We start from the raw sequence: 15,828 nt of genomic DNA, 5'->3' as shown, positions 1-15,828 counted from the left end.
AAAGCACAGGGAAACAACGTGCTTTATTTCACTTACCAACACAGCGCAGGGGAGCCGTCCCTCGCCAGGAGTTCAGCCAAGACCGGCAAAAGAGAGCAAGAAACAAAGTGACAGATACCGTCTCTGTTCACCATCTCCCTCGTCATACAGTGAGAGAAGAGTGAAGCCGGTTTTCAACTTCAAGCCATGGAGCGGGTCAAGCAACTGCCCGAGAAGCAAGTGACCCGCGATATGAATGGGCACCTGGAGGGGAGGACGGCCGACAATGCGTCCCCCCGACGGGTCCCCGGCGAGAGCAGCTCCGGCGGGGACGGCTGGAGAGACGAGCGGCCGCGCAGCGTCGAAGACAACGAGGTGAGCTTGCCCAGCCTGGCCACTGCCTACAGCACCATCCTCCGGGGCCTGGGAGAAAACCCCGACAGACAGGGGCTCCTCAAGACGCCCTGGAGAGCCGCCAAGGCCATGCAGTTCTTCACCAAGGGCTACCAGGAGAGCATCACAGGTGAGCCCCCCTGCCGCCGCTGCGCCCCAGCACTGGCCGGTCACGGTTAGAGAGCAGTTTCTAATCTCCAATAAAGCTGATACCGCAGCTGGAGGGTTTGACAGCGGTATTATCCCGTGCTCTACCCCCTGGAGCTGCACCCTCCTGTGGGAACAATGTCTTCTCCGGGGCTGCATCCCGGACACCTGTGCGCTACTTTCCTCCACAGACGGGCTGTCCCATTTCTTCACTTTCTACCGAGTTTCTACTGTAGTTTAACCACACGTCACACTTTTCTCAAATTGAAGCATCTTTCCGACACAATTTATATGCAAGATAAGCGAGAAAGTTAAAATAAACGTGATCCATCCTAATAACAGAAACCTACGGGCTCGCAGTTGCAGTGTCAAAACTGCTCAATTGCATTCAATGATGACACCAAGCGTAAATTGCATAAGCTTTCCTTAGAAATCCCCCTGACCAGAAATACGGTATATTTGTCGCTTTGCTTCCGTGTTAAGCCATTTTATATTATGTCTAGAAGTAACCCATTAAATGTAAACCTGTTTCACCTGTCTTGTTTCCTTTGTAACTTCTACAAGGAAAGGTATGAACATAGGGAAGCATTAACAAAACTAACCGCAACAGGACATATTTCTTATTACAAAATCAAACGAAAAACAATTGGCACTTTACATTTTAGCTGAATTGTGTTTAATGCCGTTTATATGAAAGTCACCATTGCATATCCTCATTTTAATGACTGTTCTCGAATGCCAAGATAACTACACCGTATTCTGTGCAGGATACACTCAGTGCTTGAAATATGAAAGTGGCAGCATTTGCCCTCCTCTTCTGTATTTATAGTCATAATGCATTTTTATCTCATTCAAATTTGTGATTATCTCCTTAAATCTTTTGGGGTTTCCTGTGAGTGCAGTATATCAAAAGCCTGACAAATCTGATGTATATGAACCAAGGCACTGGGCAGAATCTAATGGGTAATATCAAAACCTTCTGTCAGTGATTAAGTTTAAACCTAAGCTTCTTTAGGACCTTAATAGTTTATATATCATTGTAATTTCCCACCCCAGGTGATCCGTTGCTGGCAGAAGTTTCTCAAAATGGCCAGACTGATTAGTGATTTAAATGGAAGCACAATTTTAGTGATGAGTGCTCGGTTGTTTTTTTACTTCAATAAGTATTACTAGGCTATTTGTCCATCTCTTTTAAAAGAATCCAATGTACGGGGTAGTTCTTGCTCTCCCAGGAGGTAAAAGTGGGTCCTGTGCTTTAGCATTGATTGATGCCTTCAGATCCTATTTTATTTAGTTTGTAATGTCATGATGCTTGTGTTTGAATGTTAGATTTTATTTTTACTTGCAAAGTACAATACTATATTATTGAAACTTAAATTTAGAAACTAATACTTGATGTTGCAGATTTGTCATTGTAGCTACGAGGCCGAGAAGAGTAACACTGCTTGTTTGTTATTTAACACTGTGATTGTAAGTACTGTCCTTCATCATGAAGATGTTAATAACAAATTATCTGCACACAGTACACAGTGTTGCTTTACACTGAGACATCCTACATATGTGACTTGTGTACAATCAAAACCAAAATCTATCTTCGGTTTCATAGAGGTGTGTGCTGCAGGGTAAACCTCTGATCTTAAGTGGGGGAAGGGCACTATAGGGAAAACACTCCAATTTGGCACTCCACTCCACATCTGGACCTGCTTTGTGAGGAGCTGGTCTGGGGCCTTGGTTACAATAGAAGGAATGCTTTAGTTATTTCTCTCCTTGCCCCAAAAGAAACATCTGGATTCACTACACAGAAACATTCAAGGTTTCGTAACCGGCCCAAAGAATAAAATTTTTCCTTCCTCTTGGCCCATGAGGAAGTAGAATTACAGGTGAAGTAGGATGATTAAATGACAGAAGAAGAATGGTCGTCCTTAAGATGTCAGTGACAGGGTCTGCAAAGTGCACATTTAACAGTTTCTGTGATGGCAACCAGACACTAGTGAGTGACTCCCAGCAATGCTCCCTACTCTTCATGCTTGTGAGTGGACCTCTCCCTGGTCTTACGGTTTCTATGGATTCATTTAATGCATCTTGCAGATTTAAGTTTTCACTTTAAAGGCAAGTGTATGGTTCTAAGAACATGGCAGCAATATAACGGTGGTATAGAAGTCTTAAACTAAATGATGGTGCAAAACTGTCCTAGAGGGTAAATCTGGAGGTTTGCATTTTATTAGACAAACTGGGTGTATTTTGTGACTCACTCAGAGCTGTAACCAAGGCAGCTAACACTGAAAGTGATTTTTAACATTTGAACTCTTTCAATGTTCCTTACTGAAGCACTGAAGGGAAGGAAGACTTTCAAATGATGATGAAAACAACCATAATAAAACCGCCTTCATTGATTGCATAACCACCGGGTTCTGTCGGCAGTAGATCCGAAGTGCAAAATTGCACAATGTTAAAAAAAATGCAAGCAAAAGTGCAATAACCCATGTTCTCCAATAGAAAATGGGTATAGTGGGGGGTGTGTTGTATATTTTGTGTGGAGGTTTGCAAACAAGACAGAACCTCAAATGGCTAACAAAATTAACTGAATAATAAAATAGTTAAAACTGAAAGAGGAGCGGAAGTGTTGTGGCCCTGCTTCCCCCTGGTTTCCTGTGTATGCACAGTAGTGATTCATGTATAATTGTGGGGCAGAGGCATGATGGAGCTGCCAGCTGCAGGGTCTGATCGTGCAGAGATCAGAGATGCAGAGTACAATCAGCTGCATGGTAGAGGTCTGACAATCCCATAAACAGTCTTTGAAAAGTTGTAATGTACAGGCACTTTAATGCAGAGCAGACAAGAGAGCGATAAAGGAGCCCATGTATCTGTTCCGTGATGAATGGAAGTTTGCTTTGTCCGACAACTTGTTCGGAAAAACCATATATGGTTAAAATGGGGTAAAATTTAAGGTAGATGTAATGCTTTATATTAGGGGGGCTTGTATAATGTATCGGGCGCATATTGCTGGTAAAAACTGGTTCTTATCAGATGACTTCTAGGTATCAGGCTTGAACTATGGCACAGTGAGATGGTAACCTTGTTCACAGATGCACACCGAAAAACATGCAGTTCACATACGTACTTCTAATCATTTATCTTGCACTCACTGCTCAATGAAAATATAGTAACACAATTTTACAGTGTTCACTGAAGCAAACGTCTGAATTGTTGCATGAATAGATTGTGAGGGAAATGGGAAAGAAGGTGGAATTGAAGGCCACTGATGTGCTGTAAGGGAAATGATGAAATGGGAATCTTCCAGGTCATTGTTTTTCTTTGATGTGCAGATCTTGTATTTTCTGTTGTACACATCCTAAGCAAGCATCCCTATTCCTCATTTGAAGACGATCCTATTAGTAGTCCTTTGTAACTCTCCTGTCGTTGATAACTACAGAGCTCTCGTGGGCAGTGACAATAAACCCGGTCTCTTCTGACATTTTAACAATTTGAACAGTTTCCATAGCAACTTATTGTGTGTGTGGTGATGACGCTGTTCGGTGACTCGGTGGTGTTGATTTGATTTCTTATTTTTGCTGCCTGTCAGGTGACAGGCTGAGAGGGGCTGTTTGAATTGCTCCTGAAGAGCCAGGTTACTGACAGTCTCCTCTTTGAACAGCTGCTGTCAGGCCCGTGAAGGGTGCACAGCGGTGTCTGTATTCTTTGCTGCAACTCGTGTGGAACGCTGTAGTGTCGGCTCATATGTCCTTATCAAAGGTTCATTGCATGTGCTCCTTTGTTAAACGCACAGGAAAAGAGTTGCCATTGTGCGTTACATCAAGTAATAAATGTATCGTGTTCCTGTTTTTGTGGAATCCTAGCAGTTCCATTAGATAGTCTGAATTTATAACATTGTATGTAATTAATTCAGTTGAATTCATTCTGAAGACCTCGGACAGTGGGTGTGCCATTGGTACAGGGTGAAAGAGGACCTGGAGATCGTACAGCGATTTACTGAGAGATGAGGTAGAAAGTCCGCTAGCTTCGTTTCCACGGAAACTTTCTCTGCAGACAGATAGCAGCGGCCAGGAAATTAAAAACACTGAAAGCAGGCTGCCGAGCTGCAATAAACAGACAGGTTTTATATGAACGATGATAGGTGGCTGGAAGAAAACAAGACAAAAAAAGAACGGAGGAAGAGGCGAAACATAATTACCCTTTTGTGTCTAGATACAGGACAAACGGGACCTGTGAGAAGAATAAGGTGGCCTTGCAATATCCCATTCACGTGTCAAGATAAAATCAAAGGGTTTCATCCTGAGGTCTTTGAATCCATGGGAAATAGATACCAAGAAGCTAAGTTTAGAAAATGGTGACAGAATCTGATATTATATCTTGGAGCCTGCAAAATAATAAGAGCTGCCAATAAGGATGTTCTTCACATCTTATGTCACAGGCATTACAGTATAGTGCAGCTTCTGGAGAAATCTCAAATTTGCTTTAGAAGCTTCCACGATCTATGATGAGGTCTATGTACATAAAACATGAGTGACATTACTTTAAGACACCCAAAGTTATGAATCATTAACTGGAATGATTAGGTTTTAAATTTGTTTTTGGTACGGTATCAAGGTCAGGCAAACTATCAATGCCACCCTCTCTTTCTCACACAGATGTGTTGAATGATGCGATTTTTGATGAGGACCATGACGAGATGGTGATCGTGAAGGACATCGACATGTTCTCCATGTGTGAGCACCACCTTGTCCCATTCATTGGCAAGGTAAGACTGTATCCAGCATGATCTGACTGCGCAGGACTCTCAAAACTGACACGCAACACGGTACAGCTTACCTGGTAGTCTTAATGCCTAGCTTTCCAAACTCATACAGCACCTGCTCATTCGGTCCAGAAAAGGCCCATGTGAATAGTGCCATAACCTTGCTTTAGAAACAACTGGATTATTGTGAGGTACATACCATGTGAGTGTGAGTAAGCACGCAACGTGCATTCAGTGTTTATCAACAAGCTCTTTATATTGCTTGTCCTACAACAAAAGAGATTTCCGTATAGAGCCCCGATTGGGAGAAGGTAGTTTTATATGTAGCTATATTACCCTGCCCTTTACCCTAAGTATTGTGGGCTAAAAGTTAAATGCTTTATCTGCAATCTTTACATTTTTATGTATGTAAATGTCATCGGAAAGACGCACTCCATTACTCATTCATTCACTGCCTTGACTGCCCGTAAACCGATTTTGGAACAGGAAAGATTACTTCCCTCGAAGGCTCTTCAATTGCACTTGCTTTGACAAACGGTTACTGTTTTAATTCTCAGTTTTGACATTTTAATATCCCTCCCTCCGCCTTGCCTTGCCATTTTAGACCGAAGGAAAGTAATCGATCAATTTCAGGGTTTAAATGGCCTTGATGATAGCGGGAGCCATTGATCAAACCCAAAAGAAAAGGTTTTTCTGTAATTTTGTTTGTCAGCCGTTGTCAGCCCACTCGTGTTTCCGCTCCCTCCTGCTGATAGCTCCCTGTCGTCACCAGCGTGCCCTTATCTGAGCCTCTGTTTACCTCACAGCTCCAGGAACAAGATAATGACTCGCCAATTTCTCCAAAGAGTCGCTTTTTTTTTTAAATTTAATTCATGCCAGTCTGGGGCTTTGTGTATCCTTTAGTTTATAACACCGCGATAACCTATTAGTGTCCATCATGGGTATTGAGCTAGTTTGATATGCAATACACGCTGCGCACACAGTTCATTCGTATTTCTCATTCCTTTCAGCGTTTTCATACGTTTTCACAATTATTGCATCTATTCTTTTTGTTGGGAGTGCCTATGCAAAACAATGTAAAGCATTAGATTTTGATTTTTTTTTTATGATCAGTAAATTTAAAGTGCTTGTAATTTTAGTAAGAAACATTGGAAAGTCATCTTACAGAAATGTGGAATGTAGATTTATTTTCTAACAACTGTTTCAGTAGGTGCCTTGTGGACAACCCTGGACAACAACATCCTGCAGGTTTTCTGGGTCGTGCCAATTGGGTCGCTAGTCTTTTTTCTTTGGTGGCAATCCACACTAGTGTTCCTTAAGGCTGCCAATTTCATTAGAATGTTGAACTGCTTTTCTGGATGACTCCTATGTGGTTGGTATTGGAGATCATTAATTTATGATTTAATTTGTAATTTGCGTTCTGCATATTTTATGAAGTATTTATTTTTATCACACACCCTTATCCAGGCTGACTTACAGTTGTTAGAAAACAAATGAATGCTGACCAAATGGAATTAGTCTGTGTGCTGTGTAAGTAAAGGATAGGATATGTCCAGATATAGCAGGAGCATGATTTATTGAGAACTGTACTTAAGAATGTTCTTGAATAAGAAAAGTGGCAGTAAAAGGGTTAAACTTTTCAGTTTTGCAGTGAATTATCAAACCAAAGCGCCTCAACTAGAAAAGCAAAGGAGAGAAAAAAGGAGAATCGCCCTGAATGCTGCCCTTTTTCTTGGTCTGTCTAATCTAATTGTTGCTGACATTTGAATAGAGCTGGAGCTGGAGAGGGGGTGGAACGCTGGGAGGCAGACGTGTATGTGTATAACGGGAGCGCGGATCGGAATGTCTGCTCAGCCCAGACACAGTATACTGGGGTGTCGAGGGCCGGTGCGGTCTCGGGGGCAAACAACCTTTTCTTAGAAGATCCTAGATTTGGATCACACAGAGCTCAAAAATGAGGCAAAATCAGCAGTAAAAAAGAATACAGTATCAAAACCTCTTAAATCTTGAAAGTAACAATCGATTACTGTAATTTTTAATCATTGAGCATACATGTATCCATCACTGCCGCTATGCCTTTTCTGATAATGCATGATGTACAGGACATTGATCTCTGCCCGTTATGAAGCGAGACATCGCATAACTTCTCAATATTGAGGAGAATTGTTCAAACAACGGGTGGAAGCAGGCAGTGTTGTCCCAGCTGACCCTTGTATTTAGTCTGTCGGAGTGTTGCCAGATATGAATTGCCATACCTTCAAACGATTGTATTTGTCTAAAGATGTACTCAATACTTGCTGCATACTGGTGCAAATTGCTTACAAAGGTATGCATGGGTCATTGTCATCACTGTTGTGATCACCTATGGCAAACGAAATGGCCATCTTGGCCATCTCCTACAAAACCCTAATAAAATGGCAGGAATCCCCCAAAAATGGCAATGGTGCAAATATTTGTGAATGGTGCTATATCTTTAATTGTTTTCATTAAAATCAAATTATCTCGCACCTATGACTCTGATTCCCACCCAATCAATATTTTGTCAGCTAGCTGAACAGTGTATTAGAAATAGGATTGAGTGGGATTTGAATAAAGAGGAGCCCAGGCCCCCTCAACGGACCATGGATCCTGTGGCAGTAAGGGTTATGGCATGTAAATATGTCTTGATAGCACCAAACTGGCTTATGGTACCATTTTAAGCAAGTGTATTGAAAGGGCACTGAAATGGTTCACATGACCTAAATGGAAAACCGATCAGTGCTTATTGTGTGAGTTTTGGCCACCTATTCAACTTTCAACCCTCCTCCGTCTGTTCCTCGGGCTGTATAAGCAGGCTATCGTTGCACATCGCTGAGCTTATTGCACTTGAAGGCAGGGCGGGTAGCATGCTGGGATTGGTTTACAGTAATTAAACGGAGTGACAAGGATTTTGGAAGATTTAAATACCTTAATCTCTTATCCTTTGCATAAATGAATGCACTCCCCCCCCCAACCAGAGTTGTTGCTTCCCTGTGGATCATTGTCCCATGGTGTGTTTATAAAAAAAAAATCTACTAATTCTTTAAAGAAATCTCTGAATTGAGCCTCTTAACTAGATGGTAGCAAGTGAAGGTAAATTGATGGATCACCAATGACACTAATTTCTTCCTATTCAGAACCTTTTATGGAATTTTTCCGAAAAAGCAAATGTACTGTGAAACAGGCAAAGTCAATATTTACAAATGGGAGTATTTCCCAACAAATGGTTGCTCTGGCTTTTGTTTGGAATACTTCAGAGCAGAAGTAACCTTTGATAACGGGTTTGTTACATGGGTTTAACAAATTATGAAAAAAAAATATATATTGGACAGTAGTTCCTCTTTAAATTATTTCCCAAGGTTTCAGAAATCGGTGTGCAAGTTATGTAGCTGGCATTTCACTTTCAGTTCCTTTTTGGTGGGTGCAGTGTCCCTCTCCTGATCCCCCAGGCCACCATTAGTCAGCCTCCCCTATCTCTCCCTCTGTCTCCTCTAGGTACACATAGGCTACCTCCCCAACAAGAGAGTGCTGGGCCTCAGCAAACTGGCCAGGTAAGTGATGCTGCTTTCCCCTTTCATCTTCCATCTATGTCCCTATGGATCAAGTCTTTCCAAAAGGCCGTCTATTTCTGCACAGAGAGCTCTTCTGATGCATGATGCCAGGCTGACTAAGAGTACTGAGCACTAAGAGCATGCTTCATCATGCCATCCTTGACATAAGTGGCATACAAAGTTTCCCAAGAAACCCTATTCCATATAGGCTTTATGCTTTCAATGCTGCACCCCTTTTCTCTTGCAGTGTCCATGACTGTGAGTTTCACATGCACTTTTGTTGATGATGTTCACCCTGTACAACAAATAAAATCATTCCAGTATTGGAAAGAGAATGAGCTGCACTGTCTGTGAACAATGTTTAAAGATAATCAACTGATTCATTATACACCACTATGACATACGATTTGTGCTGAAAGGTATAAACCTGACTGGAGCATCCACAGAAGCTGATATTCAGGGTTGTCTTAAGACAGTGAGTGGTTTGAGGGTTCCTGCTTGGTCTTGCAGTTGTGGTGGTGGTGGTGGTGGTGGTGTTTGAGCAACAGTTGAGTTGGTTGACACTAAGCTGATTAAGTGTGATGTGCCAGTGAGTGTGGAGACTGATCCAGTCTGACCTCAATATCTGGCTTACTCCATAGTGCAAACAAACTTGTTGATGTACAGTGGCTACGAGAAGAAAACATCAAGAACTGGCTTTAGAAGTATAAAACTCAAATGTAAATGCATGTTGGAGGTTCTGTACCTGTTGCAGGCCATGGATGCACAGTTCATGTGAAGAGCGTAGTGAATCTTTTTTTTTTATTATTAAACATTATTGAGCTCATGTTTAACTATTAGTTCTAGAATAAGCCATACTTAACAGCAAATCCATTTGAACTTAGTGTCCATGAAAGCAAAGCACAATTTTATTTTAATTTTTTCGCAAACAAGAAAATTGGTTTAATTTAAAAGATTGTTTAATTCTGACCTTTTACTTTTTGAAGTGTTCCTAATCCTCCTTTTCCATGACATTTACTGCCATTTCCTGGGAGCTGACCTCTTGTATTGACTGTAGAACGATATGCCTTCAGTTCAGTATGAGCCAATCCACTTTGAAAAGAGTAAGGTGCAGGGGCTAACTCCATCTCCCCCAGACAGTGGTGATTCTAGAGTCTGCTGGGGCCCTAGGCAAAAATTCCCAGGGGGCCCCTCCAACCAGCATTCATCACCATTTAAATAATCTCAGGGAGGCCCCCCTACCTCAGGACTGCATCTAGTCACAAAGCCAAATGTGTAGAGCTCCTTGAAACAATATGTACTGTCATCAACCATATACAGTTTTGTGGAATAGGCGTGTCTACTGTTCCTCCATTGCAACATCCTCCCCCTGCTTTTACTAACTCCAGCTCACTTACACTTGCAATCTGATTAGAAAACTTTCCAGCACTTGGATATAGGTGGTGGAAGTGTTTTAATCCTGGCTTGGCTGTAATTCTGGATTTGTCAGTGTGCTCAAAGTCCATGCTTTTGATTGACGTGTGATATATATTTTTTTTCCCCACAAGAATCGTTGAAATTTATAGCAGACGACTACAAGGTAAGTGTTTTTTTGTTTTTTGTTTTCCTCCTCAAGTTTTATATTGTGACACATTGTGCATGCTTTTGGAACAAAGTAACAACTTGCTGTACAGCTCTAAATAGGAAAACTGTTAGAGCGTGCCAGATTGAAAGCCACCATAAAAAAAGAGCAATGATGTAGCTGCTATGATGTTTTGTCACACTTTTACATGTGCTAATGTGAGAATTTGAGCTTTCCTCGTCTCATGGTTTATTATTTGCCAGCACCTGCTTTGGAAGGTATAATGGATGAGTTCAAAGGAAGAAGGGCAATGATGTGGAATAAAAAGATGAGACTGTCCCTGTTGGTCCCTGTCTCACTTTTGTAATGGGTTTTATTTATTTATATTGGGCTGATTATATTTAATTGGGCTGAGAGTGGTATTTAATGAGTTTTAAGGTATTCTATATTGATATTTATATAATGTGGGTTGTTTGTCGGTAATGTGTTTTCTTGTATGTAGGTTATAATGGTCTGGGTGGTGGGGTGGGGTTCGGTGAAATCTGGTATAGTTTTTGTGAGATCAATGGTTTGAGGGAGGGGGTAAAGGAATGGCATATAGTTCGGTTTTTGGTTAATAAAGGTGGTTAAAAGTCACTCTCCCCACCTATAGTTCAGGAGCGCTTGACCAAGCAGATTGCTGTTGCCATCACTGAAGCTTTGCAGCCCTGCGGGGTGGGCGTCGTCATCGAGGCCACGTGAGTGACATTGCCTTTTCCGCATATCGGTGTCCGCGGAAATTAGTAATTTTGCGGATTTGCTTTTACTTATTGATGGGAGAATCTTTTCCAACAATTTCTGGAAGAACTGTTATGTGGTGTGGTCTTGTAACTAAGTAGTTCCCCTTTGGAACTTTGTAATTGACACCCTGTATTTCAAGAAAGGAATCTCATATTATCCATCCAGGCTGTTATTTGTAATTGTGTTGTTTATCCTTGAGTGCATAGATCTTTTCAAAACTAGGCTGACCAGCAATGGTTGGTTTGTTCTCAGTTGTTTGTCCTCTCTCCACACAGTCACATGTGCATGGTCATGAGAGGGGTCCAGAAGATGAACAGTAAGACTGTGACCAGCACCATGCTGGGTTTTTTTCGTGAAGACCCCAAGACCAGGGAGGAGTTTCTCACCCTCATACGGAGCTGAGTCGTTGCGGTGCACCTGCCAAATCTTTCCCCTCGATTCGCAACTGCCCTGCCAGACCCTATCCCCAGGAAATGCCAGAGAGGAGTTCCTGTCGCTGAAAGAGTCCTGAGCCACGACTCGCCTGAGCCAGACCACAGTCTCCCTTTCAATGGACTGGCCGAAAAGACACTTTCCTCTTCTTGGCACCTTCCTTAGTTTCTTAGTTCTGCATTTTGCTTCTTCAAGGTTATATGGTGATCTTGTGCAAACTAGTTCAATCTGGGATAGACTGGTCAGCCCTTGAGTGGATGTAAAGACTTAGTTTGGCTGTCATGTTCTCCAATGCAATGGTTGTGTAATTAACCCTTTCTTTCCCCAATGTTTGAACCATGGACAGGTGAAAAGTCACAGGTGAGGGGCGGGGCACTTGCGAACTGTCGACTGGGGGGGGTTCTGACGATTTGTTGACTGGGGGTGCACTACGGGAGGGCACTTTCTGGGTGGCAGGGGCCGTCGCCCCTTTCGCCCCCACATGCCTGCCGGTGAGGCTGTAGTGTACTCCATTTAACAGAGCAGTGCAGGGTTCTTCAGAGCTTTTAATGATTTATAAAGCTTCAGAAATTAATCACTGATGCCTTTTAAACTATATATTTGGTATGTGATTTTGTTTTTTTTTGTTTTTGTTTTGCTCCATAATTGAAGAGACTGAAATATAAAGATTAGATGCTAGTTTAAAAAAAAAATAGTATTAAACTTAATTAACTGGATGGTGTGGTCTGTACACAGATATGCCTCTTCTAACAAGGCTGAACCAGTGTAACCCTTTACACTCGGACCCATTTTCGCCTGGTTGAACTTCTTAGACGCATGTTTAATATGGACATTATAAGGAGTACAAGTATGTGCCTATCAAATGAAACTAGACAACCTGTACTATAATCTGCATAGTTGATCATGATTAGACAAAATATTACTGTACTACCATGTTTTTTTTTTTTTTAATTGACCTTTAACCTGTTGACCCATTAAAATCTATGGGAAATCTCTTTTTTTGTTATGTTGAAATGCCACTCAAATTTGAAATTTGTAGAAGTTATTTGGTGTAAATCGCATAAGAAATTAAGGAATAATGTGCATTTTCAAATTACAAATTTCCCTTAAAGTACTAGTCAAAATGCAACTTGAGACGCACTGGGTGAAAATGGGATACAAATTGAAGGAGTTATGGTAATTTATTTTTCATGTATTCAAATGGCAGTTCTCAATTTTTCCCACTAATTTGCAAGTGAATATCTCCACACAGCAACATTGGATCTTAACAATCTTGGTATCATTTGAAAGCCCCAAGACTCTAGTTTATCTGGCTATAATAGTGTCATAGTTATTCATATATTTCCGCACACTGGCAGGTTTAAAACAATGGGGCTGAGTGTAATGGGTTAAAACCATTTATGACAATGTGGGTGGAGGTAGTTAACCCCTTAACTGTACACTAATCTAAACCCTGATTACCAAACTACACATTCCAGGACACTCGTGATTTGCACATTTCACAGGTGGAATCCTTACAGATCACTGTAAATGTGGGCAGTTTTTATTGCCAAAACAATACGAATTTTACCTTTTTCAATGTTGAAAATGTTATTTATAAAAGTGTAAACAATGTATGGTACTTTAGGTTTCAGTGTTTTACAGGCAGTGTTTCTTGTGATGTTTTTGTTGATGACTTGCAAAGCACTTTGGGTATTAAAACCGTAAGAATTTTGCCTGTGGTTTGATCCAGCATTATTAAAATCTGTTGGGTTTGTTATTCATCTTGAACAACATTAGTCAGGTTAACTCGTCTCATTTTAATCTAGTGTTAACGCATTCAGATGCACCCGTCTCTGCTATGATCTTTGTGTCGTTTCATGTCATGTTTCGGAATGAAGGAAATGATTTGCATTCAAAACTAATTTTAATTCTAAATTCTTTAATTTTCTGCTTGTCCAAGTGTTTTACATGTGTGTGATTATGGAGAAAGTTAACCGCCAGCAGTCAATACTGCTATTCAGACAAGAATGGGGAGATTTAATTTCCATTTGTTCTAAAATGTCTAGTTTGTAATCACATAGCTGCTATAAAAATGAACCCGGACTGCATAAACCAGAGTGCCCATAGTGCTGAAAGTGTTTTTATTGTTGCTTAATGTATGACATGTTGTTCAATGTCTTTTTGATATGAACTTTTACTTTTCAGTCGTTACAAATTCTAAGTGGATAAAACATGTATTTTACCATTTGAACTATTGTATGAATTGTTACGATCATGTCTGGAGGTGTCCATACTGTGTTGTCTGAGCAAGATTTTAATCTTAGTCCTGTACCTTAGAACCAGACTGTAGCAGTTTGTTCCGGGGCGCTTTTCTCACCTGGGCCCTTGTCTTTTTCTGTATGTGAACATGTATGGTCCCCCTCTTCTCTAGATTTTTGTACAACTTTCAGGGCATTGATGCATCTTTTTCATGTAGATTGATATGAAGATAACTTTATTTAATATGTACAGTGTATACTGAATTTTAATTTTATAGTAATTTACTTGGGACCCCGCTGTGGTCGAATCGGAGATTGCTCACCCTTCATTTTATCTTTTTAGTTTTTAGCATGCAGGAGAACCCACTAAAAATATCTGCAATGATGTCAGAGTGGAGAAGGGGTAGAGACTGGTTTAAGTGGAGATTTTGTGGCCTTGTCTTGGAGGGATTTAGAGGACTGGGCCATAAGAGCCTGTATCTATCCCTCTGTGTTCACACTGTGGGGGAAATCATCCTTTTGAATTACATGATTTTTAGGATGTTTTAAGAAATGTGTACATATAAATAAATATTGTACAATGTTTTATGTGTAGGATTATAATTAATGCTTAGTAATTTGTTTCTCAAATATTGAACTGCATAATTGAACCCATGACTCAATTCAGGTAAGCCATATCACAATTGGTTCCCGTATCACCGCAAGAAATAGTGGATTCATGTTTTAGTTCAATTTATTAACTGCTCAAAGGTATATACAAGTAGATGGAGGCGTTTCGGCCAAGACCGGATGTTTTTTTTTTACAACGGCGCAGTTCTTGACCTGAATTTCGGTCCTGTTTGGAGTGGTTTTATTGAGCTGCAGTGTCCACACAGCAGTAATATTTCCCAGTTCAGTTTAGTATGCAGAGGTGTCATGTTTGTATTGACTGCATGAACAATGTACCCGCTGTTTTGGCTCTTGTCCAATATGCCTTCACAATCCCTTCAAACACCGGGTTTCTGTGCGCTGTGCCTTTAGGTACTCATCAACCTGTGTGCATGGATCAATTATTTATCAATTTAAATAACCCGTTCAATTTCACAATCATGCACGGGTAACGTGTTGTAGCAGAACACGGTTGACATCTTTAATTCATAAGTGTTCAGAAATTTTTAATTACAGTATTCCCTAATTGAACTTTGAAGACTCTCAATGCAATCCTCTTATGGCAGGATTTAATTTAAAGAGTTCTTATTCTTTTCCAGACCTCACCTTGAACGAATATATGGTGTGTAACACTGCTTTTGACACCGATCTCTAGCACGTACTGCAGAGGCGGTGTATTGAGCCTGCGGGGAGAGAGAGAGAATCCGGGTAGTGTAGTAACTTAATTACATTTTACGATGCCCAAGCAACGTACCTCCCTTTTCCAGACATGTGTTATGCTACACTTTCATGCAACTAGATAATTAAACCAGATTGTTTGTTTTAAAGCAGATTTTTTTTTTTTTTTAACTACGGATCTAGTTTTGTTAATTGACTAACCTGACAGCAGCCCAAAAGATCAACTACCATAGCAGGGACACAGCAGGGAGAGAGGGACTATAAAACCAAAGAAACATTTTGTGAAGTGGATCTGGCAGTGTATTGAGAGAATTAAAAACCTAGTAAGAATAAAATTAGTCCTTGCCAACATTAAGGTTTCTTATGTAAAATCAAATATCTAAGTATGACCAGAGATTTGACTTGTCGAACCCTGTTAGTTGTACTAGTGGGCACATGTTGGCCTGTTTTTTAGGAAGTACAATTATGAGCCAAGACATCAATTCAACCCCAAACAGCAAAACATTTTAGAACAAAGTTATTTTTAATGCTTTTTTTTTTTTTTGTCTGTGGTTTTCACATAAATGTCAGGCACTCGAAACAGACCGTACAACACACAAACACAGCTGCTCATCCACAACATAAACATCCATACACACACACACA

At 40.7% G+C, this 15,828-nt stretch overlaps 1 protein-coding gene across 1 annotated transcript; it reads left to right on the top strand.

Annotated features, from left to right (window-relative positions):
• Positions 1–14,440, top strand: gch1 (GTP cyclohydrolase 1). The gene is made up of 6 exons (XM_066694746.1): positions 1–502; positions 5,169–5,278; positions 8,789–8,844; positions 10,392–10,423; positions 11,058–11,142; positions 11,461–14,440. The coding sequence occupies exons 1-6, from the start codon at positions 187–189 to the stop codon at positions 11,585–11,587; spliced, it is 726 nt and encodes a 241-aa protein (XP_066550843.1). The 5' UTR covers positions 1–186; the 3' UTR covers positions 11,588–14,440.
• The last annotated feature ends 1,388 nt before the right edge of the window (positions 14,441–15,828 follow it).

Source organism: Amia ocellicauda, chromosome 21 (assembly GCF_036373705.1).
Source record: "Amia ocellicauda isolate fAmiCal2 chromosome 21, fAmiCal2.hap1, whole genome shotgun sequence".
Lineage (NCBI taxonomy): Eukaryota > Metazoa > Chordata > Actinopteri > Amiiformes > Amiidae > Amia > Amia ocellicauda.
The sequence above is the reverse complement of the archived record's forward strand: the minus strand, read 5'-3'. Positions and strand labels throughout refer to the sequence as shown.

Coding starts and splice junctions, on each gene's coding strand:
- gch1 (XM_066694746.1), top strand. CDS start 187: ATGGAGCGGGTCAAGCAACTGCCCGAGAAGCAAGTGACCCGCGATATG. Junction 503..5,168: donor CTACCAGGAGAGCATCACAG/GTGAGCCCCCCT, acceptor TTTCTCACACAG/ATGTGTTGAATGATGCGATT. Junction 10,424..11,057: donor TTATAGCAGACGACTACAAG/GTAAGTGTTTTT, acceptor CCCCACCTATAG/TTCAGGAGCGCTTGACCAAG.